Source organism: Pavona decussata, unplaced genomic scaffold, assembly GCF_977016875.1.
Source record: "Pavona decussata unplaced genomic scaffold, jaPavDecu1.1 SCAFFOLD_417, whole genome shotgun sequence".
Lineage (NCBI taxonomy): Eukaryota > Metazoa > Cnidaria > Anthozoa > Scleractinia > Agariciidae > Pavona > Pavona decussata.
In genome coordinates this window covers 1-18,217 of record NW_028145779.1, presented here as the reverse complement: position 1 = coordinate 18,217, position 18,217 = coordinate 1, and the positions used below count along the sequence as shown (strand labels likewise).

General features: G+C 39.0%; 2 protein-coding genes across 2 annotated transcripts; one reads left to right on the top strand and one right to left on the bottom strand.

Moving 5' to 3' along the window:
• Positions 1-948: 948 nt before the first annotated feature.
• LOC146450835 (DNA-directed RNA polymerase I subunit RPA12-like) lies at positions 949-3,793 on the bottom strand. Its single transcript, XM_085099914.1, has 4 exons — positions 3,644-3,793; positions 2,801-2,898; positions 1,617-1,726; positions 949-1,048 (listed from the first exon to the last, which is right to left on the bottom strand). The coding sequence occupies exons 1-4, from the start codon at positions 3,771-3,773 to the stop codon at positions 1,024-1,026; spliced, it is 363 nt and encodes a 120-aa protein (XP_084956040.1). The 5' UTR covers positions 3,774-3,793; the 3' UTR covers positions 949-1,023.
• Positions 3,794-10,670: 6,877 nt separating this feature from the next.
• On the top strand, positions 10,671-15,545 carry LOC146450834 (uncharacterized). The gene is made up of 8 exons (XM_085099904.1): positions 10,671-10,795; positions 11,715-11,771; positions 12,105-12,161; positions 12,618-12,683; positions 12,770-12,854; positions 14,215-14,273; positions 14,547-14,601; positions 14,762-15,545. Exons 1-8 carry the CDS (start codon positions 10,703-10,705, stop codon positions 14,773-14,775), a joined length of 486 nt encoding a protein of 161 aa, XP_084956030.1. The 5' UTR covers positions 10,671-10,702; the 3' UTR covers positions 14,776-15,545.
• Positions 15,546-18,217: the final 2,672 nt, after the last annotated feature.

The window sequence follows — 18,217 nt, the reverse complement described above, 5'->3', positions numbered from 1 at the left end:
AAATTGTTACTAAGGCAGGTCAAAGTAGCCTCATTAGATTTGTTTTTGAGAGCACTTTTTTAATTAAGCTCCAACTGACTATAGGTAACTGACTACGATTATAGGTACCAAGCAACAATTAGCCAAGGTTAACATTGATCATATTTTAATTGGAGACAGTGTAATTAGACCAAAGGGGGTAGTTAAGAATCTGGGGTCATGGTTAGACTCGACTCTCTCAATGAATTCTCATGTGAATAATATTTGCTCCAATGCTTTTTATTACTTATATAATATAAGAAGAATTAGGAAATATCTTTCAAGGCGGTCCACTGAGACGCTCATTCACGCATTTGTCTCTAGTCGCGTGGACTATTGCAACAGCCTGCTCTATGGCCTGCCAACCTATCAGCTTCATAAGCTGCAGAGAGTCCAAAATGCTGCTGCTAGGTTAATTTTCCAGGAATCTAAATACTGCCATGTAAGTCCACTGCTGTTTAATCTGCACTGGCTGCCGGTTAAATTTCGAATTGACTTTAAGATATTATTGTTGACGTATAAGGCTATCAATGGCTTAGCGCCTTTTTATCTAAAGGAACTTATTAATCTTAAAGAACCATGTAAATACAAGTTACGCTCCAACTGTGATGGACTGCTACTTAACACTGTGAAATTCAAGACCTTAACAATGTTAGGAGATCGATCTTTTGCTGTGGCTGCTCCTAAACTATGGAATTTACTGCCCTATGCGATCAGGAGTAGCCCGTCTGTAGCATCTTTTAAACAGACACTCAAGACATTTTTATTTCAGAAAGCTTTTTTATAATTTTATATAGTTTCTAGTTTTACGTTTTTAAGCGCTGATGAAAATAGTCTTATTGATATCGGCGCTATATAAGTTTTATTATTATTATTATTATTATTATTATTATTATTATTATTATTATTATTATTATTATTATTATTATTAAGGTAGGACACTCTTCATTAAATAAAAATTATTTATACAACAATAAATCTTGCCACATGGGTTATTAATTGCCCCTATGAGTACTCTGTTTCTTGAAACCTACAAGAAAAAGAGAAGAAATTTCAGTTGACAATGGTAAAGTACAAGACAGTGTACATGTATGAAACAAATGCAAGTACAAGCTATGTTGGTGCGCAGTACATGTACACATGTACAAGTTGCACAACAGAGTAGGTTTAATTTATTTAGCAAAACAGCACACAGTATTTTACTTGCACATGTCTCAATATACAATTTGGTGCATTTCTTTGTCATTCTCTAGCTGCATGATAATCTGCATGTCTATACAATTAATTATCTGAAATGACCAAATTCAATTTTTTTCAAGGAGAAAGGGATATAAATGTACAAATTAGTGAATTTTCCCTTTTCTCTCCCTGAACTTGAATGTCTGATCCCTATGGAGTTAACTCCTGGTCCACATCAGACAAACTGAATGAGTTGGAATGATGGCAAAACAGTTTATATTTTAAGACTAGTGAAGTTGTCCTTGGCATAATGGTCTTATGGTTGGGTAAAGTGACTCCCTAAAGTGCAACTTTTACATTAATTTTGCAATCGCATTACAGGTACATGTAGCAGAAGCAAGATATGAAGTGGCACTTACTTGCACTGTGGACAGCCATAAAACACTGTTTGTCCTTCATCAGCTGATCTGGTTTGTCTTGTGGTGTATGTCATACCCTCATGGCCACAGTTGGGACATTTTCTGTCAACCTGCAGTCACACAAACAAATGCAAAAGAAAGGTGAAAAAAGTTAAAAGGACATTGCATTCAACATGCCGCAAGTGTTAAGGACAAGAATGCAATTCAAGCCTCTGACAGGTGAATAACTCAGAACTCTTAACCTTAAATCGATCCACACATTGGTCAGGTGTTAATTTTTAGCCACTAAACGACAGGAAGACTTGCGACACCTACATAAATGTAAGAACATGTACATGTAGGTCATTTCATATTTAAATTAACATAGTTTATTGAAGGACTGGTTTATATGAATCAATGCCATGAAAACAATGGTACTTCAATTTATGTTGGAAGGGCTGCGACCTTGCAAAATCCTTTGTTTTAACATTCACTCTACAGTTGAATATCTTAACAAGAACGTTTCTGATCTATTGGTCAGTTGCTTCACCACATTTCAAAATCTATTGTGGTCTGTGCACTGTCAAGGCCAAACCTTCTAACAAACACATATAACAAAGAAGTTTGTCAGGCTTCATAACCATTGCCTTTTATTAACTATAGTTGCACAAATAGAAAAAAGTTGTTCTGAGCTTGAATTCGGGTGAGATAATCAATGATATTCATGATGCTACATTAGGGCGCGTTCAATTGACCCTATACCAGTAATAGAGGAATACATACAATGATGACCAGAAATCCCCCATAAGAGGTTCTGGGATTTACTGACTGAAGTACAAAATGGCTCTTATTTATTATCATGAATCAACAAAAGCTTGCAGAAATGTCTTCCCAAAGTCACTTATTTAAAAAGAGAAATCTAACAGCTAGTCCGCTTATTCTTATTCTGGGATACGGTCGACTGAACCCAACCTTAGACAGCAAATTAAATTGTACTACATTTTTTTATTTATTTTATTTACTCTATTAGCTTCACCATTTACAACATTTACAACATACTGAAATTTAATTAGGCAGGGTATCCACAGCAAGAAATGCACAATTTAATAGAAAAAATAGTCATATTTTAGCACTTACAGTAACTAAGTTACTGTACATGTACATTGATCAAATGACGGAACGGAAAAAATATTATTTTTGTTTACCATTGGTCCTATTGACTCCTCAACTGCTTTTGCCTGGGTCGTCTTTTCCTTTGGAACATTGAAAACCTTCCTTGAGTGAATTTCAATCCCTTCAAAGTCTGCAAAAAGAAGCAATAATTATTATCCTACATAAGGTAAAGTAGTTTGTGTTTACAGGGAACTACTGTAGAAAAAAAAGTGGAAACCATAGTTTCAGGAACACCTCTATTAAGGAGACACAAACTTTTGTTCCGGAAAAAAAAATCAATATAATCTTTGTAACGGTATCTATCTATCTGTGACCACTGTTAAAGGGACATCTCTTTCCAGGGAACACCTGCATTAAGGAAAGATATCTCTTTGTCCCAAGGGTGTCCCTTCAATGAAGGTTCCACTGTATGTATAAGCTAATTGTTCAGTCCTGTATCAATTTGTAGACCTTCAACCTCAACTCAGTCCACTGAGAACCCTTAAAAATTATCAATCAATCAATCAATCAACTTTGTTTAACGAGAGTGACACTTAACAGTCTGTTATGACTGACAAACCTATAACCCTCAGATTCCAGAACAAACTGGAATTTGGAAATGATATGGTTTTCGAGGAAAGGGGTAAACCGGAGAACACGGACGAAAACCAACAACAAACTCAACCCCTTATGACACCCAGTCCGGGAATCGAACCCCAGCCACTCTTGTGAGAGGCGAATGTTCTGCAGAAATTTTGTTCGGTGTAGCTTAAGCTTGAATAAAAGGTTACTACGGGAGATCCAATGTATATTAAGCTTTAGGTTCGTCAGCCGGGGCGCTGAGCTGAGGATAGCTAGCTAACGGTTTTAAAAGCAGAAACTCGATGAAACCTTACCAAAGGTATCCTTCTGAAAATTACAAAGGCTGCAAGACACGACGTCCTCTAAACCAGGAAGAGGAAGGATAGATCCGCAGCTGGGGCAGAAATCAGGATCACACTCGAATGCTTCAATTTTAGCCGCCATATTGGATTGTGGGGAGAACCGCTGGATCAGTTCGTCCATACGGCGGCTCAAAAGAAGCACCACATAGTTACCAGCCTCTCGCGACTTTGGCACGCGCCAAGTGGTTTTCGCTGTAAGCTGCTGTATAAGCATTGGTAAGTAATTTATAGCAAGCTTTCAAACATGTTTAACAGATTTGATTGTGAACCTTAAGTCTTTAAACCCTACATCATTTACCCTGGGTACCAGAGGCTATTTTTTTCGTTTGAAGGAGGGAAATTACGCGGCGAAACGAAAAAAATACCCGCTGGTATGGCGGGCCATCGCTATGGCGGGCCATCGCGGTCAAAAGTGGATATCGTGATTTCTTAAAGATATCTTTAAAGTGCCCATAACGGAATTTTTTTTTATTTTCTCATCTGAATCTTTACATTACGCGAAGAACGTCCGCGAAAAAATTTTTCGATTTGCATGAAACGCGAATTTTTTATGAATTTTACAAATCTTTAAAATCCTATTTTATTGCGGTCCACCCGCCCCGCTGATGAGAATGCCGACGGGCTCACAATAGGGCCACGTGACATGGTCTGTGACGTACATTCAGGAACTCTCGAGTCTATGCACTCACTTGACCTTCAGTAAAGTACATTCGCGGCAGAAAGAAAATCGTCAGATTCACTGGTAGGAAGGAAAAACTTAGCTCCAAATAAGTATATTCCATGGCAGAAAACTTATCTGACACGGAAAGTGAGCAAACCGCTGCGGAAAGCAGCTAGGACGAATTTGAAAGCGTCGAAGTCGAGGCGATAGATGGCGTCCACGAAACAAGTAATACGTGTGAAGATGATGATACACTCGAACCGTACGCGGACGAGCCGAGAGCAGACGAAGAATGGCTAAAAAGATATCACAAGGAACAAGAGGAGAAGCGACGACTCGAGGAAGATTTAACGAAACGCTTGGAGAATAGAGTGCGTGTTAGTGGATGGTAAAGTTCTCACCTTGCATTTTGCATACGCGCTCTTCATTATCATCTGTCAAAACTATGGCCAAGTACTCACATACATTCCAACCAAATTATTTTCCATGTAGATGTACTTGTGGTAACTGCAGCCGTGATCTGCTAGCAAATGTCAGCGACTGCTACTGCTGCAAGGAACTCGAAGGCAATTGGGAAGCGCTGACTAGCGACATTGTTCTCGCGGAACTTCAGGAAGGACACGTGTTGAACTGTGATAATAATAGCTTGTCTCGTTCTCTGAAATTTCGGCCATAAATTTAATTATAGGATGGAAGTTGTTAGCTTGTCCAATGAACAGGTTAATTTCCTTTTTGTCACTGTCCCACAGTTTACGAAATCCATTGTATCTTTTAGGCACATACGTCTTGCGAAATGTTCGAAGTCTAACAAGAGTTGGCGTCTAATGTAATTCGTGTCTGTCACCTATGTCGGGACAAATTTGAGCCCTTCAGAAATAACGCTAACAGGCTGTCGCTAAGTTGTTTGTTTGAAAAATTCTTCATTAATTTCTTGTGTTTTTCTCTTTGTGTCTCAATCCGTTTTTTAGCCAATCTTTTTCTGCGCTCTTTGCGCTTGTTATTTGTTTTGTGCCCTTTTTTATTTTGAACCCCCGTTGTGGTGGTTAGGTTTTCAGAGATAACGCTGTTATACTTTTCAACATTTTTATTGTTTGCAGAATTCTGCAACACATGTGTGTTGTTTGAGCTCGTTGAATTCTTGCTGCAGTTTATCTACCTTATCTGCATCGTGGTTTACAATGTTTTCTGTGTTCGCCGAGTGCGACTGTTCGCGCATCGATCTATTTACATCAGTGGTAGCATTTGTGCTAGTATTTTTTGAGAGCTTGGTCTCAACGATCTATGAGAATATATACCAAAACAATTACGCCATATTTTATAAAACTTGCGACTGAGTTAACAGTGAGGTTAAACTATAAACCTCAGAAGGCTACAACGCTTAGAATGTCACAAGCGGGTGTGAATATTCGGCATCGAAAGCTTACCATTCGCTTTTCCCTGCTCCTCTTCGAAGGTGGCTCTTGGTCTTCGTCTTCCTTTCGCCTAGCTGTTTTAAAGGATAAACACAAACGCGATGTCATCCTACTTCAGTTCACGTTTTAAGTTTAAACCTGAATTCATCAGCCTTGTGAAATCCTCGTCATTGAAGTGCATCGAGCACAAGGACGAGGTCTTTCCAGGCGCGCGTCCACATCTCCCTCCGCTCCAGCATAAAATCGATCCATTTCTTTCGCCTCCTCAGTCTTTGCAGGCATGTGGTGCCAAAGAAAGGAATCCTGTGCATGCTTATTCCATTCGCTTCGTCTTTGATGTTTCCACATCTCGCTGCAACACATCTTTCCGGCATTTTCGAGAAACGTGCAGAAATACTGCGACTTGTTTTCAGTGAGATCCAGAGAAAGGCTGAAGTCACGTGTTCCTGAATCTACGTCACAGCTCTTGCTAAACCGAGAGGAGACTAATGCGAATGGTGGGCCAAAATGGCGGCAAATTTGAACGTCTTATAAAATTCATAAAAAAATCGCGTTTTATGCAATTCGAAATTTTTTTTCACTGAAGTTCTAAGGGTGATGTTTAGATTCAGATAAGAAAATAAAAAAAATTCCGATATGGGCACTTTAAAGGATATCTAATTATCACACAGCGTGAGATATCTTCACAGCGTAAGATATAATGATAAAAGGATATCTTTACGATAAGATCTCGCTTTTGTACATTAATAGCAAAACCGTTTTGCAAATCGCTAAACCATTTCGCAATTCGCTAAACCATTTGTTATTTTAGATGTCTGGCTGTCAAAATGACGGCGTTGATTTAACGTTAATTAGGCCTAGTTCAGACCCCGAACCTTTTACCTCGAGCAATAAAAGTGAGAGTAAAGCTGGCGTTATTTTTCTTGTGACTCGGTAATCCACGCTCTTAAAGAAGCATGAGGCCTTTTTTTGCGTTACTTTTCCTTCTCCTGCAATGTACACACGTGCTCTGGTAAGTCTGTGATGCTTTCAAATAATGTTCTGGGCCTTGTTCGCTGAGGGGCCGTGAGTTAGGTGGAGACCTTTATCGCGAAGCAGAGTTCAGGTCGGTTCAGGGTAAAATGCCACGGTCTTACCGAAACTCGCCTTTGAAACAATGCAATTGCTTTTTTTCCAAACAACGTGGCTTCCTTCCAGGAACAAACGTTCATTTTAAAAACTACAACTTATTTCTCAAGTGACCTCAAGTAGATCAAGCAAGCAAACATTTTGAGCACGTGCCTCGTTGGTTACGTTAATTTCCATTACTATTGAAATTCACGCTGAAATTCTTCTTTGTAGCAAAGGCAGATGCAACGCTTGAGAGCATTTTGCCTAAAACGTAACAAGTTTAACACAATTTTTTTATACTTAGGAACTTATTGTCCTAGATCCTTTTTAAATATGCACCTCACGAAACACGTTGGGTGACTTTGATGATATCCCCGCAGCAACCATTAGAAATAACCGAGGGGGGGGGGGGAGGGTGAATTTTTGTTGCATGATTTTTTTTTTAATCCTAGTTGTCTGCAAGAATTTTTGTTGTCCGTTGCAGGAATATTTTTTTTAGGTAAACCTGATTTTTTTTAATTTTTGGAAAAGTCAGCCCACCCCCTCCGGCTATTTCTAATGGTCCGTCCCTAACAGTGTAGCTTGGTAACAGATCTGACCGACAACCAAGCATTGCTATAACTGGCAATGATATGGTCTGATATGCCTATATTTTTAGCAAGTTTCTTAACTAACTTGTGGATAAGTACTGGTAGGGAGGGAGAGGGGTTCTATTCCGGCATTAAATGAGAAACACAAAAGGCGCCAATAGTATCTTTGAAACTCGGTTGATGAGTACGTTCAGGGGTAAGCGGTGCCGATCGAGGAAGGAGGGGGGGGGGGGGGGGGCGACAATAGTGAGGCATTTACTCATTTCTAACATTGTGTAATCCGGCCGGGAGTGGGGCATTTTTAATTTTATCTTTGCCCGTGGGTCGGGCATTTGTTTACCCCGGGACGATCCCGGGGGATTTACAGTCAACCCAGGTCACGCGTGAGCGATATTTATTAAATTTGAACGGAGTTTTGAAATTTACATGTCAATTTTGAAAATCGCCAACGAGATTTCAGAGTTTCCGTATAAATTTCCCTAGCTTATTGACAGTATGAAGCTATGATTTTTTCTTTACATTGCAAAATTGAATATTTCAAGAATAACAATTGTTTCCCAAGTGTTTTGAATCTTTTTTTCAGTTAATGTGTCTTTTTCGGAACGATTTCCAGAGAAATGTCCAACATTCCATTCACGCGTCGGACATTACAAAGAGAAATTCGAATGTTCATTTCATTCTTGGAAATACTGTTCACGCGTGACCTGGATTGACTGTAACCCTTTGCGCGTGTGCTCTATCAATAATTTTGTTAGGAAAAACGATCTTGCGGACGGCTGAGCCAACAAGGATAACAAAAGCTGGAAGATGTTTTTAAATGCGTATATTGTCAATTTTAATTCATTGCTTTTGTTTCTCGTGCAAGCTGCGTGCATTAAATAAGATATGTTAAAGTCAATGCCGATTAAGTATTACGCCTACAATCAATTGAGCAAAAATTTCAAATGTTCAAAGATGGCCTAAATATAATGTTTTAATTTAACGCGCTAGAAATAAATTATTATTATTATTATTATTATTATTATTATTATTATTATTATTATTATTATTATTATTATTATTATTATCTTATAATGGTTAATAAAGCCGCCATCTTCTTCCCAAATAGTACCAGGGATGGACAAGAAGGTGGGAATAATCTTCAGAACCAACAACAACAACTACAGCATCCCCCCAATCCTCAGCTCTACCTACTTCCTCAATTTCAATCCAGTCAACACCAGCGCCACTACCACCAACAACAAACTCAACCTGGTCAGAATTTACATCAGCCACAACCACAGCAGCAGCAACTCCAACAACATCAATTTCTGCCTAACCATCTCTATCAGCAACAGGCGAATCAACTGCAGCAGCAATAACTTCAGTTTCAACCACAGTATCAACCACAACCCCAGGTGCAGTACAACCCACAAATCCCGGTACATCAAGAAATGCTTCCACAGATGTCTACTTTCTCCCAACAAGTACTCCAGCAGCAGCAACAACAATTGCAGCAACAGCAACCACAACTGCAACAACAGCAACCACAACTACAGCAGCAGCAACAACAATTGCTGCAACAGCAACTACAACTACAGCAGCAGCAACAGCAACCACAACTGCAGCAACAGCAACCACAACTACAGCAGCAGCAAGCAACAACAGCAACCGCAACTACAGCAGCAGCAACAACAATTGCTGCAACAGCAACTACAACTACAGCAGCAGCAACAGCAACCACAACTGCAGCAACAGCAACCACAACTACAGCAGCAGCAAACACAACTACAGCAACAGCAACCACAACTACAGCAGTGGCAACAACAACTGCCGCAACAGCAACCACAGCTACAGCAACAAATACAGCCACAACAAATACATCAAAGTCTGCCTCAGCAACAAGCACTGCAACAACACCAGAACCAACATGCCACAGGGCTAACTTTACCAAGTGCGCAGTCCTTGATGATGCCACCTACCCTCCCACAGTTTTCAGCTAACTGTGGAAACGTTAGGCAGGCAGGCCAAAGGCTCCTAGACGTTTTACAAGAGGCCCGTTCGTCCTTTTCCGACGAACTAAGTCGAAATTTTCCGCGGTCTCAAGGCGGGAGAGGTTCCATCCAAAGACAAAGGGGGCGAAATGAAGGAACACATCACGTAAGTGTTATCTGCCTTCCACCCGGAACGACATCCGTGCCGTCCCAAGGACAACTTCAAACTCTCACAAACTCTGGTTCAGGTTATGGTCACTCGGCGATTCAAGTACCAACTAACTTTCGCTCAGAGGACGAACTCCTTCAGCATCTGCGAAGATACTTTGGTTGCTTGAGTGGGAGCAACACGCCCTGCTCGTTTTACAAACGAACACAAGGCCAGGGTCTCCGCCTAATTTCATTCTTCTCCTACAGAGAATTACGAGAGGCCATTGGCAGGGGAGCACTCGTTATTATTCCAGACCCTACACCCTTTCCTAACGATGCGTATGCAAATCCTCCAATCCCGAACACATCCTTAATCAGCATCCGAATCAACTTCTTATCAATCCGCTACAAGGATTTAATACAATGCATAGCCAAACTACACTAAACCCATACATGCCTTGTTCTTTTCCAAGTGTGAATACCTCCTTGTCCTCTGCAATTCTGCCTTCTGTAAATAACGACCAGAGTACTACCTACGGCTCCTTACCTACCTCGATTCAACAACAAAGTTACAACACATTTTCCTTTGGTTCTTTTCCGCCTTTGCACAATTCTTTTACGCCACAAATTCCCACTGGACGTGATGCAGAAACAGACCCTCACAGCGCTCCCCTCAACAACAACATGTGCCCATCTGCAGGTCCACATGTACATTTAGGAATGCCATTGGTAACAACCACAACTGCTCCGGCAGATGTTGCAGAAAGTGTGGCATCAAGTATGCCAGACACAAATATAATTTCATCATCGACATCGGTACAACCAAATGCAGCAACAGCACCACAATCAACAACAATAACGACAACTACAACACCAAATGCAGCAACAGCACCACAATCAACAACACTAACGACAACTACAACACCTGAAATGCAGCAACCGGTACAACTGCAATACTTACTGCTAATACACCTGCAGCAGGTGCAGTTACCACATCAGTAACTGCTGCTGAAGCGTCAACATCAACAACAACAACTGGATCCAATGGTAGTGCATTAACATCGTTTACGGCTGCATTGTCTGCTTTCGAACTACTACTACGTAGGCAAACAGAAATGCAGTCTGAACACCATTCTCAGCTGATGGAGGTTATGGCGGAACATTGCAGAATGATGGCAGCATTCACGGAACATCGACTGCCAAACAACGTAAGTTATCAACATTGTCTTTTGATATATACTCACTGTTTGTTTTTGTACTTTCGTAACCGCTAATTTCTGCAGTGATAATAATAGAAATGACAGGCCTGCACGGCTCACTGCGTGATGTGGAGTACATTTTTATGAACGCTGCCTTTATATTAATTTTGTCCTAACGAGCATGCCCTTAAGAGATTGTCCTCTCTTGTAGGATATAATTGGCGGATTTTTGAATATGTTTTTCAGCAAAGGCTGATTTTGAATTAATTTCCAGTTTTGCATCCATATATTGTTTTTAAGGTTACGCACCGATGGGTGGTACGTTGTAACAAAAGGCAAGATTTGTTTACGAGTTTTTTTTCTTTTGCTGTAGAGCCGACTGTCTTCCGGGGAAGTTGACTTCTGATAACGTTGTCTGTATCATCTTGTGGGGGTGTCCGCGCGCTATGAGGCGCGATTTAAATTTGGAGATACTTTCTTCGAAAGTTGTTTCAGAAGAATTTGTTCTCAGTAGTCTGAGTACTTTGCCTTTAACAAAACCTCTTTTCACACCCAAGGGATGGCTCGAGGTAAAATGTGTATACTGAAAGGTTTCGTTAGCAGTTTCACAGTGATTTCGTTCATTTCGACATGCTCCCAATAAAATATAATAGCCAAACTCTCGCATATAAACAAAAACAAAGGTGTGAGTGACTAGGGCCCTTTAAGGCTTGGTTATTTGTCCTTCAAAGACCCCCAGCAAAGATTGTAAGGAACCAATATTCTCTGTTGAGAAAAGAAATTACACTATAGAGGAAATTCATTCCATAAACTGTCTGACTTTCTTGACCAAACGAAGTCTTCCTAAGTGTCACGTGAAGTATGGCACTGTTGTGTTATCACACTTGTTAAGAAATCATCGTTCTGAAAAATTTTCCTTACTTATCAGGAACCAAGTAGAAGTGGAAATGAAAATGGAAATGGAAATGGGAGCCAGGATACTGAGGTTGGTATGATTAACTGTCGAATGCGAAACAAGCATTATAATTGATGGCCATCCTTTGTACTGTAGATTCAGTTTGTGTTTTTGTCTGTGACCGGTTCCCTTTCCATTACACAGTTCTTTTTTAGCGGCTTAATCTTCAAACGGCTCTTTTCAAGAACTAGCAGTTTACGAGACAGCTCACAGGATATCGCACAAAACCCGCACAAAACGTTAGCCTTCGATATTTTTCATTACCACTATTTTATTTAACTAATCATTTTTGTTTTCTTTTTTTAGTATGTAGGTTTTATTATGTTTCGTGCCAACAATTGAAAGGGTATTATTTTTCGCCAGGAGCAAGATTCACATGCTCATCCATTGTTACAGCCGCATGAAGTGTCGGATCAGGAGGTTTGTAAGGCATTTTATATGCCAAATACTCACTGACCTACATATAAAGAGGTCTGCTAGATCATTATACATTCTCAACCTAATTCGCACCTGTTACTATTAACAGCATGATTTAAAACGATCAAGTTAATATCAGAAAGTTACTTTATTCTATAAAAGGAACAAAACAAGGAGACATTTGGAATGCAGTCATGTCTCTAAAAATTGCCAATTTTTAACAGCACGTTATGTACTCATCTTATTACTTACATTCCATTTCAAATTGCCATTTGTTTACTGTTAAGTAACAAAAATGTTGGCTTCCACTTTCATAACGGCGAAAGTCTCGTCTGAAAAGAGTTGTAATAATAGCACAAAGGAAGCAACCTAAATGATTTTTACACTTCAAAATGGAATTCTTGACCACATTGTACTTCTTTTCACTAGCTTGAAATTAACAGTTTCTGATTGTCACAGGTATCTGTAACGCGTCCTCATCCCGGGCCTGTGAACCTCGATGAAACAGAATCTGACAATATTCAGGTATATATAAAGATCAAACTCTGTTCACCTTCTGTCGATATTCCACATTTTAATGCATGGATTTTTATTTCAATATATTTCACTAGAATGTTAGTATTCCCTCTATGTCTGAAGAAAATGAGACAATTGGGGACTATACAACACGCCGTTTGGCTGAATTAACATCAACTGGTAAGTGGGAAAATTCAACATTGTTTAACGATCAAAATTCTGTTTGGTACCGTAAGAAGGATCAAAAATTCTGTTTACATTTGGTGCGTACATAAGATTATTCCCTTTGCCCCTCATGTAAATCTTAATCGACTAACCAGACAGAAGAAAAAAAGGACTTGAGACCGCGATCCAATGACAAAACCTTGACCTGGTCAGCGAACAACTTAAAAGAAAAAACATGCCACCTCGACAAGTTCTATATCTGAGCTTGCGATATGGTAATGTGATACTGGTCAGCGGATGCCTTGTTTTTGACAGCTGTTAATTGACCATAATATGGATGTCCAGTATCAATGATATAAGCCTTTACGCCAACAGTTTTAGCCTTATTAGAAAACAAAATTTGAATGTAAAACAAACTTACCGTGTGAATTTCCGCAGCAGTTTGTGCAATGAGGCAAAGTCTTCACAATAAAATCTTATTTTAACCTTTTTTGAAGGCTTTCTTTTGGTATTACCTTATTTTTCACCCCACCCAGTAAACAAATATTCTCCTGTCAAGTGACCACTTAAAAATGCCGGGTTTTTTTTTTTGCGTTAAATTTCTCAGCTTTCAGGAATTTTTCTTAAATACCGTTAAATGTTGCCGTGAGGTCAGTTGATCCAAAAGTGGTCATTTGAGAATAATGGACTTAAAGTTTCTTGGACTTGAATGGAGGGTTGCAGGGGAGGACTAAGTAGTTTAAGTATGTGTTAAGTTGCCCAAATCGGAGGAACTATTCTGTTTCTTATTTAATGACAAATCCTGTGATGGCGATTCAAGAGCCGCTTTTCACAAGTTATTATGTTTTCTACCAGTGTTCAGTGGTTTTAAATCTTATATTTTCAAAAACAAATGGCTTTTTCGTCCACACTATCATATTTAAGGGTACCATTTAACCTTTAAACCCATGCAATATGCATATTAGTGAAGATTTCAAAGTTGAGAAAGGTGAAAATCGACAATTGAGAGTACGAGGTCCGATATGAAAAGTTAACAATAAGGGTGCGGCCGTGGAGAGAGACATCCAGATTTTACATTTTTCAATATTTAACACTATTTACAGAAATCGTACACTATTACGCTAGTTACAAAAAATACATTAATTAAAAGAAAGAAAATAAAACAATAAAGGGCCAAAGTAAAATGTGCTGAGTGGCGAAGTAGCTTAGGAGTTCGTGTTGGTCACTGACATGTACAAACGATAGACAAGACATGTATATTACAAGAAACAATAGGAAAAAAGTACAAGGTGAATATTAAAACACATGTAAACAAAAAGTGTGTAAAAGGATGGCAAATCGTAGGTAACTACTAACTGATTGTGATATGATTTAGTTTCAGAGTGGCCGTGTAGGAGCTGTACCTTCGTGAATCAAAGGCGGAAATGTGCGGTGGTACGTTATTTAACAAAAGGAATGTTCAAGATATTGCACTAATAAACGGCTTTCCTTTTTTTTAATGAATTTAAGCTTTATGACTAAATTTTTCCCAATGCCTCCAATCATTTTGCATTTTTTTTATTTGAAAATTTCTTAATATTGCTGAAAAAGACTTAAACCACGTTTTGTTTTCCCAAAAATTTATACTTGTAATCATCATAACAAAATTATTTGCGCCATCTTGACAACCAATCAACCAACTATCTAAGAGGGCAAAAAAATGAATAGCTTCAAGAAGGCCAAGGCAACACGAACAAGTTACGCATCAGTCGACAGGAAACGGGTGAGTTAAAAGTTACGGTTCAAATGAAATGAAATCTCAACCTCTCCAAAAGCCAATTTCATTACTTTCTATATAAAGTTTTTACTAGTTTCCTTCCAAAATGAAAATGATTATAATTAGCATTTAATAACTTTATTAATTGATAACTTTCATTTTAAAGGTTGTCGGCCATGATAGCCACCTTGTCCAGAGATCTATCTGTCCGCATGACCTCTAGCACCAACACCGTCCATGTTCAAACACGGTCCCACGAATGCATTGTCTCAACATTTCTTGCCCATTTTGAACAACAGTCTGGAACATCTGCGAGTTGGCGAAGGATCTACTTCGATGACGATGGGGTGGGCGACGGGGTGACAAGGGAAGCCTTTTACTTGTTTTGGGACGCGGCGGTGGGACAAATGTTCCAAACACAAGGAGGGGATGTGGCAGTTCCCACCCTATCCCCGACGTACAACGCCTAACTATGGGAAGTAGTCGGTCGAATTTTGGCCTATACTGTCGCTGTTCTTGGCCAGTTCCCCGTGACCTGTGTTTGCCAGGTTCTATGCCTGGCAATGTTTGGGATAGAACCTGACGACGAGGTCTTGGTGAGAGACTTTCTCTCTACCCTAGGGGAAAGGGAACGAACACTTATCTCGCCACTGTTTTTTGATCATCATGAACAACTCCAGAGATTCTTAGACAGAAGTAGAAACGATATCTTAGACTTGTTAAGAGAATTCAACGTACCATCTCTCAACAAAACACTTCACCACTTGCAATTTGCCGCAACCTTGAACGGCTACATAAAAAGTAATAAAACTAGAACAAGCGTAAAGCTCAAGTTCTCCCACATAACTGAATATTATTCCGGGCTACAAACTGACCGAGCGTTGTTATTCTCAGAGTATCTGGCAAGTAAGAATATCTGATCAATTATCTTCGTTCGGATTGCAAATTTACCTTTTTCCGGCTTCACTGAGTTATTGTATGTACCTTCGTTATTGAATGCACTTCCCGTTCAGAGACGAAAGAACATGAAGACGAATGTATTATCATTCTTTTTTTATATTTTATTTTATTTTATTTCAATTGTGTAAACAGACTTAGCATTATACGTTCATAAATGTCATATCATCATTCAAAGTGTCATACGGTGGCAGTTATTTCAGCTTAGCAGTCATCATATTTATATTATTTTATGACCTTGTAAACGAAATCAGTGAAACTAAGTTTGTGATGATTCACATGAAAAGCAAACAAATTGAAACAGCCTGCTTTGCGGTCTTCATTGATTTTTGATCACCTTGTCCAGCAGAAGATATTGATTTTTGACCAATGGTATAAAATTATTAATAAAGGAACTGCCACTGATTAGTTATTTTGTTTGTTTATCTACAGTTGAATTGGCGAAAGTGACAACTACAAATATTCATTTGAAATCTCGTCAGTTAGGCCTAGGGCAAACGTCGAATCTTAGTCGAACTTAATTCGTCGAACCTATTTATTTTGAAATAGGCGCATGAATGGTGCGACGTTTGCCGCAATTAAGTTCGACTCAAATTAATTGGTTCGACTCCAGCATAAGTCCGACTTGCCAAGTCGGATAATCCGACAATGGTTCGGCGTTACAGCAAACGCCGTTCTGAACACGCGCTGAACTTAATTCATAAATCATGTAAATTACAAATTAATTGATTCAAATGTGATGGACTGCGCAAATGTCACAAAAATACCGACTCCCCCATCTGCCAAACACTATTTCCCTTCCTGACGAGCATGCGCTGTACAAAGGCAACTTCGCGACCAGGAATGGCGAGCTATCGAAAGTCATTGATGACATCGCACAGCGGGATGGAAACGTGTTTTCGTGTTTCATGAACGCTAAATATAAATGATTGAAATGCAAATTGCCTATTTGAAATAAATGCTCAGTGTTTGAGTCTTCTCTTTTTATTTTTCGCAATTAATTGCCAAAGAAAGCCCCGACGAGCATTGTATTTCGGCATTCTGTTCATAGTCGTAAATTGTTACAAAAGGTCTCACGCCCCTTCATTACTATTGTAATGAGATGTGTGTGTAATATTATTACAGCAGTACAATGTAAAGAAGTACAGTAATTTGCTGAAAAAAAGACGTTTTCGCAGTCGTAACCAAGTCTTAAACTTTCTGAAGATGCAGAATTTAAAATGCCCAAAGCATAGTAAGGAGTACATACAGCTACAATGAACTGAAACAAACTGAAACAATTAATATTGAACTAGTAATACCTGCCGGTAGAGTGCCAACGAGTAAAAACTGTCACAGTTGCTTTGCGAATGAAAATTAAGAAGTAACCAGACTACAAAACATTTTTCAAACTGAATCATTGTTTAATAAAGCATTGCAAAACTCTCATGCTATTCTTTGTTGTTTAGAATGTCTATAAGATCTAAACTTGTGAGGTAGATTAGAGGTGAAACATCTGCGACCCTTGCATTACCTGTTTGAGTTTATACAAAAACCAAAATAAACAACTTTAATGTGTACAAGATTAGCTATCAACCTGGGAATAACAGAATTTTACAATAAATATGAGCTTTTCAAATCCAATTTATTGAATTAATGAGCCGCAAGTATGGTGTTTAAAAGAAAATAGAAGAATGGCACAAAGCTAAGTTGCAATTGACTTGAAATATTTCTCCTGCATTCAAACAGCTCCAATGTGCATCTCCCTCAAACAGAACCTAAAAATCAACAAAAAAAACCCACTCAATTTGACTAGAAAACAATGAAATCTAAAATATTTTGTAGATCCCTATAATTAGGGATTCGTTTTGGTCCGCACTGTATCAGTTTGGAACGATATCTTTATTGTGCATATTATGTTACCGACACAATGAATTTACATAACGACACTGACCTACTATTGTCCGTTTTAGCTTGCAATTTGAATATAAAATTATCATGATTAAAGACCGAAAGGTTACTTTAAGAAAATTGCTCCCTCTTCAGAAAACAAAACACACTACAAACAGTTAAGATTTGAATTCTCTCACCTCCTCGATTGACAGAGCCGTCGGAACTTTCGCCGTCCACCAACGGAGCAACAAATCTGCTATTAGAGCTTAACATTTCCACACTGTCGCGCAGGATCGAAAAATAAGATGGTGCGAAGGAAAAATTCGATTGCTCCTAAACGTGAAAACTTCTGCAAAGTTTCCTAGCGCTTAAAAAGATCTTTGCTATTTTTATACACCATCCTTATACAATAAGACGTATAAACACTGCTATTCTCGAAGACAACTAAATTCGCCACTTCGGCCGCCATATTGTTTACAAAATTTAAGTTCGCGCGTGTGTAAGAAGAATCTGGGTACTAGCGCTCACCGATCGTAATACTCCTGATGTGATTGGTTTAGATAAAAAATACCGCGATGCCATTGGCTAGCTAGAAAACAATGACCGATGATGTCACTCTTACATTACATTACCCTTACCTTATGCTTACATTTTGATTCGAGATTTTTTCTCCCTGTACCAAAACTAACTCGCGCGTCGGCTTTATAATGCTGCCGCCTCGTCACCCTCGCGTCCTCGCGAGGGTGACTCGTTGGCAATAAGAAGATTACAGAGATAGGAAATGTTGATAAGA

Coding starts and splice junctions, on each gene's coding strand:
- LOC146450834 (XM_085099904.1), top strand. CDS start 10,703: ATGCAGTCTGAACACCATTCTCAGCTGATGGAGGTTATGGCGGAACAT. Junction 12,684..12,769: donor CAGAATCTGACAATATTCAG/GTATATATAAAG, acceptor ATATTTCACTAG/AATGTTAGTATTCCCTCTAT. Junction 12,855..14,214: donor GGCTGAATTAACATCAACTG/GTAAGTGGGAAA, acceptor GATATGATTTAG/TTTCAGAGTGGCCGTGTAGG.
- LOC146450835 (XM_085099914.1), bottom strand. CDS start 3,773: ATGGCGGCTAAAATTGAAGCATTCGAGTGTGATCCTGATTTCTGCCCC. Junction 2,899..3,643: donor TTTTCAGAAGGATACCTTTG/GTAAGGTTTCAT, acceptor TTCTTTTTGCAG/ACTTTGAAGGGATTGAAATT. Junction 1,727..2,800: donor AGGAGTCAATAGGACCAATG/GTAAACAAAAAT, acceptor GTGTGACTGCAG/GTTGACAGAAAATGTCCCAA.